The 21,912-nt window shown below is 43.0% G+C and overlaps 1 protein-coding gene across 5 annotated transcripts in view; it reads left to right on the top strand.

The window, feature by feature from the left end:
• ndrg3a (ndrg family member 3a) overlaps positions 1-21,657 on the top strand; it is a 93,211-nt gene extending 71,554 nt beyond the window's left edge. For 4 of the 5 annotated variants that reach the window (XM_037532056.1, XM_017685278.2, XM_017685276.2 and 1 more), the window contains 7 exons: positions 1,040-1,105; positions 1,185-1,236; positions 1,713-1,760; positions 1,990-2,025; positions 11,156-11,207; positions 19,800-19,838; positions 21,155-21,657. In XM_037532056.1, the coding sequence (XP_037387953.1) occupies positions 1,040-1,105; positions 1,185-1,236; positions 1,713-1,760; positions 1,990-2,025; positions 11,156-11,207; positions 19,800-19,838; positions 21,155-21,312 (451 nt within the window). In that variant the 3' untranslated portion in view covers positions 21,313-21,657. The remainder of the gene's footprint in view (positions 1-1,039; positions 1,106-1,184; positions 1,237-1,712; positions 1,761-1,989; positions 2,026-11,155; positions 11,208-19,799; positions 19,839-21,154) is intronic. The other variant, XM_017685277.2, reaches the window with a different exon arrangement.
• Positions 21,658-21,912: the final 255 nt, after the last annotated feature.

Here is a 21,912-nt window from a genome sequence, read left to right as displayed (position 1 = left end):
GATAGATAGATAGATAGATAGATAGATTCTTTATTGATCCCGAAGGAAATTTAGGAATGTTATACCTGTAATGAGAGACTGTCAAACACTAAAAAGTTGCGAATATGAAGTTGCTTCTCTTCAGAATTTTCTGGTTCCACCTTAAATGGTGCCACATTTATATTTTGTTGCCTCAGGCAGAATTTAACGTGGAATTAAAAAATTCGACAAGAAGCTGTAGAATAAGAAGTGACTTAACCTCATAAAACAGTTTAACATTGAGAGATATTTTACAAGAAACTGTTCTGCTGTTGAGGAAAAGTTTTCTGGCAGATATCAGAGGAAAGCGACTATAGCTAAAGCTAAATCAGAGAAAAGTAAGTCTGCATTTTTGTGTATATTTTTTTGCCTTATACTAGAACATTAGCACATACTGAGACATACTGGACATAAAATGTTGCAGCTCCAAAGGTGGTTTGACTTTTGTTGAAAGGACAAAATGGCTCTTTTTAATATTTGGCTTGTCGACTGCTGATCTAACCTGGCTTTTAATGCAGAGGGAGCCAGTAATGTTTCTCGCTCATCCAGTTGTGTTTTTGTTATTTACATGTCACAGACAGTCTGGGTGCTGCACTTCTGCATGTACAAGTTCCGCCCTTTGCGTTTCGTCAACATTGTTATGAATTAAAATTTAGAAAATTGATTTTTCACATTTGTGAATCGATTCAGAATCATCCACATCTACAGCACGATGCATCTAAGATTCTAATTTTACCCCCCAGCCCTACTTATGCAAGTATAAGTTATACAGGGTCAAAAGTCACAGGATACCATTTTATTTTATTTTTATGTTATTATCGACTATTATCTCTGGGGTCATCTCAAACAAATTGTGTCTAAAAAATCCACAACAAACATGACCTTCAGCACCCCATCGTGGAGGCTTTTGACAGCATAAAAAATAAATTAAAATAAAACCGTGTCCTGTGACTTCTGACTCACCCTGTATATTGCCTGGTACTAGTCAATGAAGGTGCCTTTTGTTGATTTTGGTTCCTAGGCGCCGGGATCTGGGAATTGAGAGGCCTGTTGTTGGTCTTAATGAAGACACAATTAACACATTACGGTATGTTGAAACTTTAATTTATTATTTAGTTCATAGAAGCTTATTGTTTTAATCACACGTTTTGACTCTTTTGGCATAGATGTCCTGCTCTGCTGGTGGTAGGAGACACTTCTCCTGCAGTAGAGGCTGTGGTGAGTATTTACTGAAAACCATGATTTTTAAAACATATTCTGGTGCAGATGACTATTGGTCAAAGAATGTTGGAGATGGAGCTGCCGGGTAGAAGGAGAAGAGGTAGACCTCAGAGAAGGTTTATGGATGTAGTGAAGGTAGACATGGAGATGTGTGATGGTGTAAAAGTAGAGGAGGCAGTGGATAGGGCAAGATGGAGGCAGATGATCTGCTGTGGCGACCCCTAAAGGGAGCAGCCGAAAGAAGAAGAAGAAGAAGATTCTGGTGCAGATGACTGATTAATGTAATACTTTCATCCAGTCCTATAATCATATTTTCATAATGTATCTGTAATCTGTTTTTATGCTTTCTGAAGAAAATATGGACAAATTGTTTGTGTCTTGGAAATTTTTCTGAAAAATGTTTTAATATAACTTAGCATTGCTAAGCGTATGCATTGCTAATGCTGTGCAATGTTGATTTCTTCATATAATAGGTTGAGTGCAACTCCAGGTTAAATCCAACAAAATCTACACTTTTGAAGGTGGGATTTCTTTTATAGTATTTTGCTATATTGTGCTACACTAGATTATTAAACATTGGTTTTTGTTTGCTTACATTTTCCAATTATATTACTTCAATTTATTCACCCAGCTTTGTCAGCACCCTATAGTCAGTCATATGGTGATTATGACTGTCATATAACGATCTCCTGTTTGCTCTCCCTTGACCTTCTCTTGATGTCTTTGTGTCACAATGTGATTGTCTCTCAGATGGCAGACTGTGGTGGCATGCCTCAGGTTGTTCAGGTAAGTCATGATATAAATAGTGGAAATTGAATGTTTCGTGCACTTTTAGCAGACAGAACACAAATGACAATCAGTTCTTAGAAAGGCCTCTATTTATTATATTATAAAAACTGTTGAGGAGGGACCTTAAAAACCAAATGTTTGACAGATTTTGTACACACTGATATCGGTATGGTAAGTAGTAGGTTATTACCAAACAAACATTTCAAAATACCTGGAAAGCAGCACAGTTTTTTAACATGACTTGAATAGTTGTTGAACTCAATGAACTTAATATTTCTACAGTCTTCACCTTTCAAGGCTACCTAATCCTGGTGCTGGAGATCTACCAACCTTCAGTGTTTAGCCCCAGGCCTTATATAACACACCATCCATCCATCCAGCCATTATCTTCCGCTTCTCCGGGGTTCGGGTCGCGGGGGCAGCATCCTAAACAATGAGGCTCAGACCTGCCTTTCCCCAGCCACTTACACTAGCTCTCCAAGGGGGATTCCGAGGCGCTCCCAGGCCAGCTGGGTGATATAGTCACGCCAGCGTGTTCTGGCTTTTCCCCGGGGTCTCCCAGGTGGACTTGCCTGTGACACCTCCCGAGGGAGCCGTCCAGGAGGCATCCTAACCAGATGCCCGAACAAACTCAGCTGGCTCCTCTTGACGTGAAGAAGCAGCGGCTCTACTCTGAGTCCCTCCCAGATGACCGAACTTCTCACCCTGTCTCTAAGGGAGACTCCAGACACCCTGCGGAGGAAACTCATATCGGCCGCTTGTATTCGCAATCTTATTCTTTTGGTCATTACCCAAACCATAGGTGAGGGTGGGAACGTAGATCGACCGGTAAATCGAGAGCCTTGCCTTATGGCTGGGGCTCTTTCTTTACAACAACAGACCGGTAAAGAGCCCGCATCACTGCTGACCCAGCACCAATCCGCCTGTCAATCTCCTGCTCCCTTGTACCATCACTCGTGAACAAGACCCCGAGATACTTGAACTCCTCCACTTGAGGCAAGAGCCTATCTCCAACCCAGAGACGGCTCTCCACTCTTTTCCGCCTGAGAACCATGGTCTCGGATTTAGAGGTACTGATTCTCATCCCGGCTGTTTCACACTCGGCTGCAAACCGATCCAGCGAAAGCTGAAGTTTGCGTCCTGATGTCCCCAATAGGACCACATCATCTGCAAAGCAGCAATGTGACCCTGAGGTCACCAAACCGGACACCCTCCATCCCCTGACTGCACCTAGAAATTCTATCCATAAAAATTATGAATAGAATCTGTGACAAAGGGCAGTCCTGACGGAGTCCAACTCTCACTAGGAACGAGTCTGACTTACTGCCGGCCATGCGAACCAAACTCCAGCTTTGTTTGTACAGGGCCTGAATGGCTTGTAGCAAAGAGCCATGTACCCCCGTACTCCCGAAGCACCTCCCACAGAATACCCCGGGGAACACAGTCAAATGCCTTCTCCAGATCCACAAAGCACATGTGGACTGGTTGGGCAAACTCCCATGAACCCTCCAGAATCCTGGAGAGGGTGAAGAGTTGGTCCAGTGTTCCACGACCAGGGCGGAACCCGCACTGCTCCTCCTGGATCCGAGGTTCGACTATAAGCCAGACTCTCTTCTCCAGTACCCCTGCATAGACCTTACGAGGGAGGCTGAGGAGTGTGATTCCCCTGTAGTTGGAACACACCCTCCGGTCTCCCTTTTTAAAAAGAGGCACCACCACCCCAGTCTGCCAATCCAGTGGCACCGCCCCCAAAGTCCACACAATGTTGAAAAGGCGTGTCAGCCAAGACAGCCCCGCAACATCCAGAGCCTTGAGGAACTCAGGGCGGATCTCATCCACCCCTGAAGCCTTGCCACCAAGGAGCTTCTTAACTACCTTAGCGACTTCGGCCTCAGTAATGGACAAGCCTATTCCCATGTCCCCAGACTCTGCCTCCTCACTGGAGAACGTGTCGGTGGGTTTGAGAAGGTCCTCAATGTATTCCTTCCACCGCCCAATGACGTCTTCAGTCGAAGTCAGCAGCACACCATCTCCACTATATACAGTGCTAGTGGCACACTGCTTTCCCCTTCTGAGTCGCCTGACGGTTTGCCAGAATCTTTTCGGAGCCGACTTAAAGTCATTTTCCAAGGCCTTACCAAACTCCTCCCATACACGGGTTTCTGCCTTGGCGACGCCTGAAACCGCAGATCGCTTGGCCTGTTGATACCTGCCAGCTGCCTCTGGTGTCCCACAGGCCAACCATGCCCGGTAGGACTCCTTCTTCAGCTTGACGGCATCTCTCACCTGGGGTGTCCACCACCGGGTTCGAGGATTACCGCCCTGACAGGCACCAACTACCTTACGGCCACAGCTACAGTCAGCCGCTTCAGCAATGGAGGAACGGAACATGGCCCATTCTGAGTCAATGTCCCCCACCTCCCCCGATATCTGGTCAAAGTTCTGACGGAGGTGTGAGTTGAAGATCAATCTGACAGGTTCTTCTGCCAGACGTTCCCAGGAAACCCTCACTATACATTTGGGCTTGCCTGGTCTGACCGGCATCTTCCCCCACCACCTGATCCAACTCAGTTGACAGCTCAGCTCCTCTCTTTACCCGAGTGTCCAAAACACACGGCCGCAAGTCCGATGACACGACTACAAAGTCAATCATTGAACTGCGGCCTAGGGTGTCCTGGTGCCATGTGCACTTATGGACATCCTTGTGTTCAAACATGGTGTTCGTGATGGACAAACTGTGGTTTGCACAGAAGTCCAAAAACTGAACACCACTCGGGTTCAGATCAGAGAGGCCATTCCTCCCAATCACACCCCTCCAGGTCACACTGTCATTGCCCACGTGAGCGTTGAAGTCCCCCAGTAGGACAATAGAGTCTCCAGGAAGAGCACTTTCAAGCACCCTTCCCAAGGACTCTAAGAAGGCTAGGTATTCTGAACTGCTGTTCAGTGCATAAGACCCGAAGGCGTAGGGAAGCTACCCTCCCGTCCACCGGAGAAAACCCCAACATACAGGCACCGAGTCGAGGGGCTATGAGAAAGCCCACACCTGCTCGCCGCCTCTCACCATGGGCAACTCCAGAAAAGAATAAAGTCCAGCCCCTCTCAAGGAGATTGGACCCAGAGCCCAAGCTGTGTGTTGAGGTGAGCCTGACTATATCTAGCCGGTATCTCTCAACCTCGCGCACCAACTCAGGCTCCTTCCCCACCAGTGAGGTAACATTCCAAGTTCCAAAAGCCAGTTTCAGCAACCGAGGATAGAAAGCCAAGGCCCATGCCTTCGGACACTGCCCGATCCACAACGCACCGAACCCCTACTACTGCCCCTCCCATTGGTGGTGGGTCGATGGGAGGGCGGACTCATGTAACTCCTTCGGGCTGGGCCCGGCCAGGCACCATGAGTAAATGCCCAGCCACCAGACGCTCGCTGGCGAGCCCCTCACCCAGGCCTGGCTCCAGGGTGGGGCCCCGGTAACCCTGTTCCGGGCAGGGTACACAAGTCCTGTTTTTGTCTTTTCATAAGGGTTATTATGGATCACACTTTGTCTGACCTGTCACCTAGGACCAATTTGCCATGGGAGACCCTACCAGGAGCTTTGGTCCAGACAACATAGCTCCTAGGATCATTCAAGCATGCAAACCCCTCCACCACGATATGGTGGTGATCCATGGAGAGGATATAACACACTTGATCCAGTTAATAGATGGCTTCAGAGACATCTGAAAATTGGACACAGCTGGAGCTGAGCTCTCTAGGGTGGTGGATCTCCAGGACCTGAATTGGTCCTCTTTGTTCTACAGCAATTACCTGTTTCCCTATGATTGTACCATAATGCTTCATTTTCATTTAAAATTACATTTCTAAACTTGTCCCATTTTTCACTGCTTATGAGTTGGCATGTCTGTATTTGGTAATTATTAGTCTCACGATTAAATCTTACCATGTCTGCTGCTGATTGTAAAGCATACTGAATAATATCTGTGCATAATGTGCATAATATATACACTGCTCAAAAAAATAAGGGGAACACTTAAACAACACAATATAACTCCAAGTAAATCAAACTTCTGTGAAATCAAACTGTCCACTTAGGAAGCAACACTGATTCACAATCAATTTCACATGCTGTTGTGCAAATGGAATAGACAACAGGTGGAAATTATTGGCAATTAGCAAGACACACTCAATAAAGGAGTGGTTCTGCAGGTGGGGACCACAGACCACTTCTCAGTACCTATGCTTTCTGGCTGATGTTTTGGTCACTTTTGAATGTTGGTGGTGCTTTCACACTCGTGGTAGCATGAGACGGACTCTACAACCCACACAAGTGCAGCTCATCCAGGATGGCACATCAATGCGAGCTGTGGCAAGAAGGTTTGCTGTGTCTGTCAGCGTAGTGTCCAGAGCCTGGAGGCACTACCAAGAGACAGGCCAGTACATCAGGAGACGTGGAGGAGGCCGTAGGAGGGCAAAAACCCAGCAGCAGGACCGCTACCTCCGCCTTTGTGCAAGGAGGAACAGGAGGAGCACTGCCAGAGCCCTGCAAAATGACCTCCAGTAGGCCACAAATGTGCATGTGTCTGTACAAATGGTTAGAAACCGACTCCATGAGGATGATATGAGGGCCCGACGTCCACAGATGGGGGTTGTGCTCACAGCCCAACACTGTGCAGGACGCTTGCCATTTGCCAGAGAACACCAGGATTAGCAAATTCGCCACTGGCAACCTGTGCTCTTCACAGATGAAAGCAGGTTCACACTGAGCACATGTGACAGATGTGACAGAGTCTGGAGACGCCGTGGAGAGTGATCTGCTGCCTGCAACATCCTTCAGCATGATCGGTTTGGCAGCGGGTCAGTAATGGTGTGGGGTGGCATTTTTTTGGAGGGCCGCACAGCCCTCCATGTGCTCACCAGAGGGAGCCTGACTGCCATTAGGTACCGAGATCCTCCTTGTGAGACCATATGCTGGTGCGGTTGGCCCTGGGTCATGTGGCTGGAGTGTGTCAGCAGTTCCTGCAAGATGAAGGCATTGAAGCTATGGACTGGCCCGCCCGTTCCCCAGACCTGAATCCGATTGAGCACATCTGGGATATCATGTCTCGCTTCATCCACCAACGTCACGTTGCACCACAGACTGTCCAGGAGTTGGACAGTCCAGGTCTGGTCCAGATGCTTTAGTCCAGGTCTGGGAGGAGATCCCTCAGAAGACCATACGCCACCTTATCAGGAGCATGCCCAGGGAGGTCATAAAGGCACGTAGAGGCCACACACAATACTGAGCCTCATTTTGACTTGTATTAAGGACATTTCATCAAGGTTGGATCAGCCTGTAGTGTGTTTTTCCACTTTAATTTTGTGTGTGACTCCCAATCCAGGCCTCCATTGGTTATTTATTTGATTTCCATTGATGATTTTTGTGTGATTTTGTTGTCAGCACATTCAACTTTGTACAGAACAAAGTATTCAATGAGAATATTTCATTCATTCTGATCTAGGATGTGTTATTTGAGTGTTCCCTTTATTTTTTTGAGCAGTATACAATTATATAGATATTTTTGAGTGATTAAAGCATTTATTTGACCTAACAAAAAAAATTGCCAGCGTATAAAGTTGTAAATACCCTATTACATCAGTATTTAGTAACACCCCTGTTGTCAGAAATAACAGCTTGCAAATCCTTTTTGTAGCCAGCTAGGAGTTTTTATATTCTTGTTTTAGAAATGTTCACCTGCCCTTCGATACAGAATTATTCTAGTTTTGGGCTGTCTTCCATGCACAGTGTGCTTAAGATCTACCCACAGATTCAGGAGATCCCACAGACTATTCCAAAAGTGTTATCTTATGTTTCTTTAAGTAGTGCATGGTAGTGTTTTATGTTCCATCATTGTCCTGAAGCCATCTTCTTTTCAGTATCAGTTTTTGACTGATTGCTTGCTGACTGCTACATTTGCTGTTTGTGGCCAAAAAGTTCCATTTTTACTTTAGTTTACCGCATATTTCCAAAATGATTATCTAGCTGTTGTTTCACATACTTCAATTATTGACTTTTATGATGAAGCCACAGGTGAGATTTATTTCTGATGGCTCTTCCATGCACATCATGTTTGTACAGGCAACTCTGTACAGTAGAATGGTGCACCACCACTCCTGTGTGAGCTGAAAGCACATTGATGTCTCTTTATAGCTTTCTCCTGCTTCATAGGCATCAAGTAGCTTAATTTTCAGATCTTCAGGGAGCTGCTTACATAAGCATGGTTGTTGAGTGTTAGCACAACAATTGAAGAGAGAAATTATTATGATTTACATTTACACATAGCAGATGCTTTTATCCAGAGCGACTTACAATAAGTGCTTTGTATATCTAGAGAAAGTATCTTTGCTAGTTACCAATAGGTTAGAGAGAAAGCAAGAAACAAATAGTCACTATTGATACCTAGAGAAAAAGGAACAGTGTTGAATGCAGAACAGTGCAATACAATATATAATTTCAGTACAATACATTAAAATCAATACTTAATTCAGAGCTCATTTAAGTGTTGTACAAAGAGATGTGTCTTCAGTCTGTGTTTTAAGACAGTGAGAGACTCTGCTGTACGGACAGCCAGTGGGTGTTTGTTCCACCACCTGTACGCCAGTACAGAGAACAGTCTTGATCCTTTCTTATGCACCTTGTAGGATGGCGGGTCCAGCCAAGCTGTACTTGAAACTCAAAGTGCTTTGTAAACAAGCATCAGGGATTTAAATCTGATTTGTTCAGCTACAGAAAGCCAGTGAACCTACCGCAGCAGTGGGGTGACGTGGCTGAACATGGGGAGATTGAAGATGAGCTGTGCTGCCGCATTCTGAATGAGTTGCAGAGGCTTGATGGCCTGCATGGTCAGACCAACCAGCGAGTTGCAGTAGTCAAGAGATGATAAGAGATTGCACCTCTCGAGTGAGAAAGGGCCGGATCCTCTGGATGTTGTACAGGAGAAATCTGCACAACCGAGTTAGGTTCGCGATGTAAGTCGAGAACGATAACTGGCCATCCAGAATCACACCAAGACTTCTTGCCTCTGTAGACGGAACAATCAGGGAGTTCCTGAATGAGATGGCAAGATCATGATGAGGACCTATAGTTGCAGGGATGAATAGCAGCTCAGTCTTTCTAGGATTGAGCTTCAGGTGGTGAGCTACCATCCATGAAGAGATGTCAGACAGACATGCCAAAATGTGACTGGAAACCTGTGTGTCAGAGGGTGAGAAAGAAAGCATTAGTTGAGTGTCATCGGCATAAGAGAAGCCATGAAATGATATTACATCACCAAGAGAACTAGTGTAAAGAGAAAAGAGAAGAAGACCCAGCACCGAGCCTTGTGGGACACTAGACAGCCTGCATGGAAAGGATATGGACCCTCTCCATGTTACCTGATAAGAGCGATCCTCCAGATAGAACTTGAACCACTTCTACGCATAGCCAGTGATTCCAAGGTTGGTGAGGACGTCCAGAAGGATTTTATGTTTGACTGTGTCAAAAGCTGCTCAGAGGTCAAGAAGAATCAGGATCAGATGACAGCTTGGCTGATCATGCTGACTGGAGCTTCCCTGTCACTGCTATAAAAGCAGTTTCTGTTGAGTGAGCTGGTTTGAAGCCAGACTGGTTCTTGTGAGAAAGTGAGACAATTAGACTGCACGTTCAAGAATTTTTGAAAGGAAAGAAAGGAGTGATACCAGTCTGTAGTTGTTGACATCAGAGCTGTCAAGCGTAGGCTTCTTCAGGATGGGAAGTACTGTTCCAGTCTTGAAAGCTGATGGAACTTCACCTGATGACAAGGACTTGTTAATGAGAAAATTAGGTCCTTGGAGATTGACTGGAACAGTGCAGATGAGATGGGATCCAGTGGGCAGGTGGTTGGATTACTGGATTTCATCAGTTGAGGGAAAGCATTTGGTGAAAGAGAAGAAAAACAATTTATGGGATTGAGAATGAGAGGAGTTGGTCTAGTGTAAGGAGTGGGGACAGAGGGAAAACCCTGGTGGATTCTATCAACCTTCTCCTCGAAGAAGGTGACAAAATCCTCAGGAGTGAGAGAGGAGGGTGGAGGGGGAGGAGGAGGGTTCATGAGAGAGGAGAAAATGCTGAAGAGATTGCATGGATCAGATGCTGAGGCTTTCAGTTCCCCTCTGTAGAAAGATGACTTTGCAGCAGGAACTTCGAGTGAGAACGTGGAAAGGAGAGATTGGTAGGAGTGAAAATCTGAGTCAAGTTGGGATTTCCTTCACCTTTTCGCAGCCTTCCTTAGTTCTTGCCAGTTGCTGCGCAAGACACCTGTCAGCCAGTGGCCAGATCAGTGGGGAAGATCTTGCTGGCCTGAAGGAGAGAGGACATGGAAAGTTAATTTCAGATGAGAGTGAAGAAAGGAAAGCATCTGTAGCTATGTCCACTGAGAGTGAAGAAAATGAATAAGGATGTGGAAAGGTGGTCAGGATAGTTGAAGCGAAAGACAAGGAAGGAGTGGAGTGCAGGTTGCATCGTGAGGAGCAGCATGAAGGGGTAATGTACAGGAGTAGCAGGGAGGGAGAGTGAGAAAGATAGGAAGTGGTGATCAGAGTGATGCAGGGGAGTTACTGTCACATCCAGTGCAGAGGTAGGCCTGCTCTGTGCATTGGAGGAGTCTGGATGAGGGTGAGGGTTGAGGGTTATGCTCTGGATTTGCCATTAGCTGATAATTCTTAATGGCAATTTTAATTAACCTAACCAGTCCTAACAAACCAAATAAAGGCCCATCAAGTTTATTAACTTTTGTGATTGTACATCTGGAAGTGTATTTAGATTTTTGCACACGCCCTATTACTGTGTTTTTTTATTTATTTATTTTTATTTTAAGTGAATCAAATATAAAATACCTGGACATTTCCTTTCGCACATACATGTTATTTCTTAAATAGTTGGCTGCAGAGGTTGCATTTGTTTCTTTCCACTTCAAAACTCAACAAAACATGTCATTTGGCTAGGGCTGCCATAGAAGTCAAACCAAGAAAGTAGCTTAGTCTGACCCAGAGGGGTCTACAGTATTTTTCATCTTATCTGATTATAAACATTTTGTAGTATATAAAAAAACAGAATTGTGTTCTTGTTCTCCACAGCCTGGCAAACTAGCTGAAGCTTTTAAGTACTTTGTCCAGGGGATGGGATACAGTAAGTACATTGGTTTCAAATGTTAATTTTTTCACAAACTTATTTTTGTAGTTTTCTGGTTTGTTCTGCATTGCAATCTACCTACACTTATTTGGTAAGTAATAGTTCTTCTTTTCAAGTCACTAGCTAATCCAGTTGCAGTGTGACTAATCAGTTTTTTTATTTAGGCCAATGATAGTGGCAGCATGAAGAGTGTGCACAAACACACACATGCACACACATACCTACACAGACAAATATGCACACACACTCTGCATGTAACTTGAGTGTCCTGATTGCATTTGTGGGTGAAATAACAATTTCTGCTAAATTAGCTCTCCTTTCAGCAGCAGTGCTTTGCTGACTGCCTTTGCCAGATACCCCAGTAAACAACTGACAGGTAAACTGGTCAGGGCTCTATGTGAACAGAGGTTACGTTTGTCACTCAGCTCACAAACATTTAACTTGTCCTTAAAGCTACGATCTATCTCATCTCTGCAGTGTTGTGCATAGTCTGTCAGATGGGACTTTTACTGTACATTATGTACGCTGTGCATTCATGTCAAAAATTCATGTTCTCTCACTCTGTTCTCTAAGGCTGTGTCTTCATATTTGTGAAGATGCTATTGCCCCTGCTATTTTAATAGTCAGCAAGACCAGCTTGTTTGTTGGTTGTTAAGATTCAGTGTATAATAGATTCTGCCAACATGAAATACAATGGCCTAAAATACAATGTCAAAACAGTTGGGCCAGTATGTGAAATGCAAAGAAAAACAGAAAACTTTCACTTGTATATATAAAAAAATTAATAAAAAAAAAACAAGACAGGTAAGTTTTTATCATTTTTGTTTTTGTACATATACACTCATTCTGAAATTGGTATCTGCAACATATTCCAAAAAACTAGGGTAGAGACTGTTAAGACTAGGAACATTATAAAATATTTAGAAAACACTTTAAAAGAGTGCCTGGCCAAACAAGGAGCATCCAGGAAAGGCCTATTCCTCTATAAGCAAGGATTGGGCAAGCCTAGTCATTTTGCCAAAAAATCCTTTAGTAAATACTCCATTGTTTAAGAACTTCTTCTTCTTCTTTCGGCTGCTCCCTTTAGGGGTCGCCACATCTGCCTCCATCTTGCCCTATCCACTGCCTCCTCTACTTTTACACCAACCATCTCTATGTCCACCTTCACTACATCCATAAACCTTCTCTGAGGTCTACCTCTTCTCCTTCTACCCAGCAGCTCCATCTCCAACATTCTTTGACCAATATATCCACTATTCCTCCTCAACACATGTCCAAACCATCTCAACCTGGCCTCTCTGGCTTTATCTCCAAACTATTCCACCTTCACTGTTCCTCTGATCTGCTCATTGCTAATCTTGTCCGTCCTTGTCACTCCCAACGAAAATCTCAGCATCTTCATCTCCGCCACCTCCAGCTCAGCCTCTTGTCTTTTAGACAGAGCCACAGTCTCCAAACCATACATCATAGCAGGACGCACTACTGTCTTGTAAACCTTCCCTTTCACTCTTGCTGCTGTCACAAATCAGTCTTGTAAACCTTCCCTTTCACTCTTGCTGCTGTCACAAATCAGCCCTGACACCCGTCTCCACCCACTCCATCCTGCCTGCACCCTCTTCTTCACCTCTTTTCTACACATTGCTCTGGATAGTTGATATTTGAAGTCATCCACCTTTACGACCTCTACTCCTTGCATCTTCACCTTTCCACCTGCCTCCCTCTCGTTCACACACATGTATTCCGTCTTGTCTCTACTGACCTTCATTCCTCTCCTCTCCAGTGCAAACCTCCACCTCTCCAGATTCTCTTCCACCTGCTCTCTACTCTCACCACAGATTACAATGTCATCTGCAAACATGGTCCATGGAGCCTCCTGCCTGACCTCATCTGTCAATCTTTCCATCACCATTGCAAACAATAAGGGGCTCAAAGCTGATCCCTGATGTAACCCTACCTTCACCTTGAAACCATTTGTCACTCCAACTGCACATGTCACCACTGTCTCACTATCCTCATACATGTCCTGCACCACCCTAACATACTTTTCAGCTACACCTGACTTCCTCATACAGTACCACAGTTCCTCTCTTGGCACCCTATCATATGCCTTCTCTAGATCCACAAAGACACAATGTAGCTCCTTCTGACCTCTGTACTTCTCTACCAACACTCTCAATGCAAAAATTGCATCTGTGGTACTCTTTCTGGGCATGAAACCAAACTGCTGCTCACTGATCTGAACCTCTCACCTTAGCCTTGCTTCAACAACTCTTTCCCATACCTTCATGGTGTGGCTAATCAACTTTATACCTCTGTAGTTACTGCTGCTCTGCACATCACCCTTGTTCTTAAAAATGGGGACCAGTACACCGCTTCTCCACTCATCAGGCATCCTCTCACTCTCCATTTTATTAAACAACCTGGTTTAAAAGTCCACTGCCTTCGCTCCTAAATATCTCCATACCGCCACAGGTATGTCATCTGGACCAACTGCCTTTCCATTCTTCATCCTTTTTAAAGCTGCCCTCACTTCAACCTTACTAATTCTCTGCACTTCCTGATCCACTATCTCTCCCCCGTTGTCCTCCTCTCTCTCTCGTTTTCCTCATTCATTAGTTCTTCAAAGTACTCCTTCCATCTACTCATCACTCTCTGTTCACTCACTAGTACATTTCCCTCTCTATCCTTTATCAGCCTAACCTGCTGTACATCCTTTCCAGCTCTATCTCTCTGTTTAGCCAAACGATACAAGTCCTTTACTCTTTCTTTACTGTCCAGCCTTTACTCCAGCTCATCATAGGCCTGAGCCTTTGCCTTTGCCACCATTCTTTTCGCTATGCGACTAGCCTCACGGTACTCCTGCCTACTTCCTTCATCTCTCTGGTTATCCCACTTTTTCTTAGCTGCCTTCTTCTTCTGAATACTCTCCTGGACTTCCTCATTCCACCACCAACTTTCCTTGTCTTCTTTCCTCTGACCAGACGAAACACCCAACACATTCTTGCCAGTTTCTCTCACCACCTTAGCTGTAGTTTCCCAGTCCTCAGGCAGCTCCTCCCCAAGGGCCTGTTGCAATTTCTCCCTGAACTGCCTGCAACCATCCTCCTCCTTCAGCTTCCACCATCTTATCTTTGGCTCTGTCTTCACTCTCTTCGTCTTCTTTGTTTCTAATCTCATTCTACAGACGACCACCCTATGCTGTCTTGCTACACTTTCCCCTGGTACCACTTTACAATCTCCAATCTCCTTTAGGTGGCATCTCCTGCTAAGGATATAATCCACCTGTGTGCACCTCCCTCCACTCTTGTATGTCACCCTGTGTTCTTCCCTCTTCTGAAAATACATGTTCACCACAGCCATTTCCATTCTCTTTGCAAAATCTACAACCATCTTCCGCATTTCTGTCTTTCACACCATACATACCCAACCCTCTTCATCCCCTCTGTTCCCTTCACCAACATGTCCATTGAAGTCTGCACCAATCACTAATCTGTCCTAACTGACAACCAACCTGTGGTGCATATGAAAATGAACTGACCACATTCAAAATTACACCATCAACCTCCAACTTCAGGCTCATGACACTCTTTTTACATCCAGAACACTTTTCACAAGCTGTTCCTTTAGGATTATCCCTACTCCATTTCTCTTCCTCTCTACACCATGATAGTTTGAATCCACCTCCAATGTTCCTGGGCTTGCTTCCTTGCCATCTGGTCTCCTGGACACACAGCATATCTACCTTCCTTCTCTCCATCATGTCTGCAAGCTCTCTGCCTTTACCAGTCATTGTCCCTATGTTCAGAGTCCCTACTCTAACCTCCACACTCCTGCTTTTCCTTCTCTCTCGCTGCCTTCTAACCCGCCTTCCTCCTCTCCTCTTTGATGGTCTTCGACCTACAGTAGTCCAATTTCCACCGGCACCCTGCTGGTCACCAACACCGGAGGCGGTCGTTGTTAACCCGGGAATCGCCCGATCCAGTATGGCAATCATATTTGTGAACCGCATGATAGTTTTGGCACAAGTTTTACGCCGGATGCCCTTCCTGACGCAACCCTCACTATTTATCCGGGCTTGGGACCGGCACCAGAAGTACACAAAGTACACCCCTAATGGCTGGATTACTCCATTGTTTAAGAACAATGTTTCTTAATGAGCGCTTGCAAGGATTTTAAGTATTTCACTTTCTGCAGTGCATAATATTATTCAAAGTTTCAGGAAATCTATAAAAATCTCAGGCCAAAAAACGCAACTGAAAGCTTGTGACCTTTAATTCCTCGGGTGGTACTGCATAAACAACTGGCATGCTTCTGTGATGGATATCATTGCATGGGCTTGGGAATACTTTAAGTGCTATTAAAAGTAAAGGTTATGCAACACAGTAATAAGCATAGTCCTGTCCCAAAACTGTAATAGGCATCATATTTGGAATAAGAGTATATTTATCAAAAAAAAAGTTCATAAGCATCAATCATCAGGTATTCAAGGGCAATTCTAGGATCAGAGCATAACGGATGCTGAACACCCAATGAATTTTTCTTTTTACAATTTAACATAATTCTGGACTACCAATCCTGGAAAGACTAATCTAAATCTGAGAAAACTCTCTTTAATGCCGAGCCTGTGAGCCACAAAGTCTTCACTTGGTTAACAAAGTATTACAAATGAAATTGTGTTACTAACTGTTTTGCTTGCCCCCCGTGACCCTGAGGGAGAAGTGGCTTTGAAAATGTGTGTGTGTGTGTGTTTTGCTTGCCACTATTCACTGTTTCTCTTTTCTCAACTGGTTCTTCCTGCTCTTTCACTCTCTCCATCCTTCTCTCTCCCCCTTTGCAATAACATACACAAATCTATCACATTCAACTACAAAATTACATAAATAGAAATAAATACTAATAAATAAGCCAAACTAATAGTGTTGGTGACATCATAGTTTGGTTATTTGATATCATTGTGGATTCTACTGCAATGCAAGAGGGGAAACAGAAGCAGTTGTGGCATTTATAACTGTGGTTTTTGCTAATGTTAACTGTCAATTTTCTCACCCTGCTCTTGCTGTCTCCCCCTCCCTCTCTATATTCCCCCCTCTCTGTCTCATCCTGCTGCCAAACAGTTGACAAATACAACAAACAAACAATGAGTATTTTATCTAAAATGAGAACATAAGTAGATCCATATCACTTTATAGCATTTTTCTCATTGAATATTAGGATGCTGTCAGCTAGGGCGACCACATGAAAGAGTGAAATTGAGGACAGGAGAGTTGGTGTGAGTGCGTCAGAAGAATAATTTAGATTCAGATCAGACATGCTATTTCTGAAAATTTTTTATCATTATGAAACAATTTACAGACTCTGAGGTTATGATAAGAATACACAAAATATTATGCACAGGTGACACTTGTGTAACTTTTAAACATCTTTTTAGCAAATAAGATAATAAAATTGTTGATGCACAAACCCATTTTTAGATATTTTTAATCAAAAATTCTTCCCATAGTAGCAGGTACATTCTCCATTATCTGGGTTGATATAGATAACTAAAAAGCAGAAAATATTGCCTACAAAGGTAATTACAGGTAACATACAGACAGCCCTCCTTTTAATCTGTTCATATTATCTATTACTGTAGCTAAATTAGCCACTTTATTTAAAAAATAAATAAATAAAAAACAAGTTTGTGATTGACGACAACTCCTCAAAAAACTCAGGACTGTTCTCAATTTTTCAGAGCATCTGGTCACCCTACTGTGGGCACTGATTCAAATCATTTTGACCTTACCCTGTCATCTGAACCCGGCTCTTTTCTCTGTAAAAACAGTCGAATATCCATGGCTAACTGGCCACCCACACACAGCACAAGTTAGGAATCAGGCATCATGTATCTATCACTCTATAACATTAATTAGCTGATACACATACAGTCTAGCATCTTGGCTTTAATATCAACACATAGACCTACCAATGGCTCAACAACTAGCTTCCCTCACTCAAATTAAAACAGTGGACAGTGTTTTTTTGACAACCTGCAATTATTTCTCACTCTTGTTTTTTTTTTCTAAAAAAAAAATCCAATCAAAAATTAATTCGCAAACGAGTCACAGCCACTGGTCACAGCGCTTCTGTGCTCAGAGAAGTTACCCAGTTACCACACCCTATTCAGCCAATCCATCGGTTGCATATTATAAAGTACTCTCGTTGAGCCAATCAGAATATAGATCGCTTTGTTGTTTCAGAGCGGCAGATTTAGTCAAAGAGGGTGGAGTTTCAGCCAGAGTGTCAGGCGCGAAGAACTGTCCGATTCGATTCTGACTAACACACGTCGGTGAACAACTGAAGGAGAATGGCACCACTGGAGCCTGACGATGTTTTAAATGTTTGTTTAGTCAGAGACTTTTTGGGGTATTTATAGGGTCTTTCTGGGTATTATAGGGTAGAATAACTTTGGTTTAGTCACCTTAGAGCTGTCATGAACATAGATAAGTTTTTAACCGTTTGTTGTTTATTTAGAATGTCAGGGAAGAAACAGAAGAGCCTTATTTCCTTCTGGGAAAAGGCTCAGAAAGGAAGGCAGATAATGTAACGATGGAAGAGACTGAAATGGCTACTACATCAGGGGAGATAGCAGAGAAGACTATAGTGAAAGTGTTTGTACTTTCAACTTTTAATTATATGTCATAGAATAAACCGTGAAATTTGATCAAATCAAACTTGTTCTCTTTTAAGTTGAACACACTTGGAGGGTCAATGGGCCGTTGGGTCGATGGGTGACCCCCCCCAAAAAAAATCTCACTCCACCAAACTTAAAAACTTGAGAGCCCTGCAGATGAGCAACATGCTGTAGTAAATAAAAAAGAACTGCGACATGCAAGACATGTGGAGTCAAGATGCAACCACTCCAAACTTTGTTTGACATTTGAGGCACAAAGAACAGTGAGTCTCTGCTATGTATATTTCACATATATCAGTTAGCTAGGTTAGCTAGCTGGCTAACAAACTAGCTAGCAAAGTTAGTGACTTAATGATAAACAACAGCTAATGTGAACGAAGCTCTCTCCCTCTGTTCATCCCTCCTAGATATTCCACCATCCACTGTGAGTGATTTTACTGAAAAATTAAAGCATTTAGAAACCACAGCATGTCAGCCACAAAGTGTTGAAGTAGTGCAGAAAAGTGCCAAGCACTCTGCTGATCAATACATGCAGAGCTACTGCAGAGTTCACACATGCTGTTAGAACTGCAAAGACCAGGTCCATATATTAATGCTTATGGGTTTAAAATGTGACATCATACAAGCTCCTGTAGGTGTCCTAATACTTCTTTCCTTATATAGTAGCTGCAAAGGGAGACAGTTTCATATTATTGCATATGGGTTTAGAATGAGATATGATAAAAACTCCTGTAGGTGTGTGTCCCAACCAACTGCATAATAATGCTTATGGGTTTAGAATGGGATTTCATTAAAAAATCCTGTAGGTGTAATGTGTACTAATACTTTCATATAGCGCAGTGTTTCTCAACCTTGGCCTTGGATCAGGTGTGTTGGGCAAAACAATGAAATGATTTAATTTCATATGCAATTTATTTTTTTATAATAAATAAAAACTTTAAAAATGTTTATGATTAATGTCGGTTTAATATACTACTAATCAACTGCATCAAATTGTGTTAAATATTGAAATGACGTTACACCTAGTTATTTGACTAGGACTCGAAGTTTAAGACTTGGGACTTGACTCAAGACTTCCTTGTAGTGACTTGGGACTTGACTCAGGACTTCTTCGTACTTGTTACTTGCAAATTAGTGACTTGTTCCCATGTCTGCTAATGCCTGGTTCACACTACACGACTTTTTCAGTCGTCAGGTTTTTGTGCCGTTCACACTACATGACTGGTTGTGCTGTAATCGCGAGTTTTTCAGTTGTTGTGTCTTTCATACGACATGACTGATCGGCGACACGGGCTCACGAATTAAACGGCTTTCACCCTGGGGAGTCGCCGACTCATCTGGCTGCTGTCCAAAAACACGAGAACACACGAAAAATAAACTCTCGTGAGAACTAGCAATACCACGTAGAAGATCTCGACTCTGTTCTGGTACAGGTCACTGGACACGTCAAAAAGGCACTGATGCTCTTGCCAAAGCTCTATCAACTGTTCCTCCATTTCTTGTGTCCAAGTAGAGCGAGAACCTCTTGTAGCCATTATTCTGTTTGTGTACTCCTCGACTGTCGCGCAGAGCGATCTTCAACGGTGACGCGGTTGTCTCTCTACACGTTCCCATTGGCTGTAGCTAGACGCTGCTGTTGACTCACAGTCGCCGACTGGGCTGGATATTAAACATGCTAGATATTTGCCAGGCGTCTGCGATTAGTCGGCGACCACTCGGCGACGGCTTGGCGAGCGTCTTTCAGCCGTTCACACTACACGACTGAGCGAGCGCCAAGTGATCGCCGATTTGCCTCCGACCACAGGTTTCACAGGATAAAATCGTGTAGTCTGAACTAGGCATAAGACACACACAGAGTAGTAAATTAAGAAGTGTTTCTCAATGCAATTTCCCTATCTCCCTTCTCTCACTATGCGCAGTTCCCTATGTTCTGCTCAGCCACTTGAGCAATGAATCAGGTAACATGCCTCCCAGCCATCAGATTTTGATAGCTGTGTTAGTTTCCCAACTGCCTGTTTGCGCCATTTTTATGCTTAGTGTTACGTGTGTCTGCATGTATCTATTAGCAGAGGTGGGTCACAACTAGTTATGTTTATTCACTTACTATATCAGTATTTTATTAGTATTTTTAAATGATTGCTTCTACTTAAACTCAAAGCATATTTATGAGGAGAGTAATTCACCTTTTTCTTAGTTACACTGTAGTCATTAAAATGTGGTTATGTTTAATTTAAATTGTTACATTTGTGCCTAACACACTGCATTTCTTATGCTGATAGATAGTTCTTGGGGCAGCACTTAGAGATTTATGGTTATGGGGATCGGGGCGTATCATAAATGACAGTCATGAATTGTATGAATTGAATGTAGCGAGAGGTGTAAAAGTAGAGTAAAAGAACATTTAATTATTGGGGCTAAAGCTGTCTTAAATGGATGCAATATATTATTTAGTACTTGTGTTTTTTGATCTGTTACTTTTGTACTTGTACTCAAGTTGTTTTTTTGGAAAGGGTATTCTACTTGAGTCATTCTTTTTCTTGAGTCTGGGTTTAGGGTCCTCTACCCACCTCTTGTCTTCTTGTCTATTTGATATTGTATTGTAAAGGTAATAAAACAGCATTTTTCACAGAATTATTCACTTTTATTGATTTTTAACTCACTTGATTGTGAGTTATTTTGACTTCTGATGTTTATTTATATACATAATTTGTGTTTGTCTCATGTTGCTTTTTGACAGTGTCAGTTTGCTTTATTAGTTTGCATGATGTTGTGACTTTGATCTTGTTAAAGTCAATCTGAATTCACAATTGCCTTTTTTGTGTTAGTACAAGTCGCTGATGATGGACAATTCATCATATCATATTTAACAAGATACAATTCTTGTTTTACTGTAATCTTTCACCAAATTGAAATGACTTTTTCTCACCTGAAATATCTTCTCATTGTTGCCACAACACTACACTAGCGAGCAAGGAAAAATATTAACCATATCTAACAATATCTATTCCTTCCATCGTTCACATCTATTATTGTACAAAAATGCTTAGCTAGCTCAGAGAGCCTCCCTAGTATCAAGTTTTACTAATATAAATATGTCATGAAATGAAAGGTAAATGCTTCTTGTTTGATTCATGTTGACTTTAATAAGAACTTTCCATGATTTATAAGCAGTATAAAATTAAAATGTGTATATGACAGTGCTGTAAAGTAAGCCTATGTGTCTTGTAGTTTTTCCTTATTTGTTTCCTTTGTGTGTCTCATCTTTGACTTTCAGTGCCAGCTGCTGGTATGACCCGTCTTGCCCACTCTCATACCACCTCCTCATCCAGCATCGCCTCCATGGACAGTGACCACATACGTAATTTCAACAGCCTCAGCACAGGAGCTCTGGAAAATCAGGCTCAACCACAGACCATGGAAGTGTCCTGCTAAGCAGGACCCACTGTTTTGAGTCTCTGCCATTTTGTGTCCACCCCTAATTGATTGTGTGTTGTGTCTATGTTACTATAATGCTAAGGCAAAGGGAGGTGGTAATGAATTGTGAGATACTGTAGGTGTGTAAACATATGTTAATGTGTGTTAATGACGCAATAATCCAATACTCAGGATCAGATCAGCACCGATACTTGTATACAAATACTTGCAATTTGGAGGTGTTTTATGCTTGATACTGTAGTAGCACAGTAATGCGTTGCATCTCTAGTGTTGTGTGTATATATATGTGTATGTATATATGTACACTGCTCAAAAAAATAAAGGGAACACTCAAATAACACATCCTAGATCTGAATGAATTAAATATTCTCATTCTCATGTTCTGTACAAAGTTGAATGTGCGGACAACAAAATCACAAAAATCATCAATGGAAATCAAATTTATTAACCAATGGAGGCCTGGATTTGGAGTCACACACAAAATTAAAGTGGAAAAACACGACAGGCTAATCCAACTTTGATGTAATGTCCTTAAAACAAGTCAAAATGAGGCTCAGTATTGTGTGTGGCCTCCACGTGCCTGTATGACCTCCCTAC

Source organism: Pygocentrus nattereri, chromosome 21 (assembly GCF_015220715.1).
Source record: "Pygocentrus nattereri isolate fPygNat1 chromosome 21, fPygNat1.pri, whole genome shotgun sequence".
Lineage (NCBI taxonomy): Eukaryota > Metazoa > Chordata > Actinopteri > Characiformes > Serrasalmidae > Pygocentrus > Pygocentrus nattereri.
The sequence above is the reverse complement of the archived record's forward strand: the minus strand, read 5'-3'. Positions and strand labels throughout refer to the sequence as shown.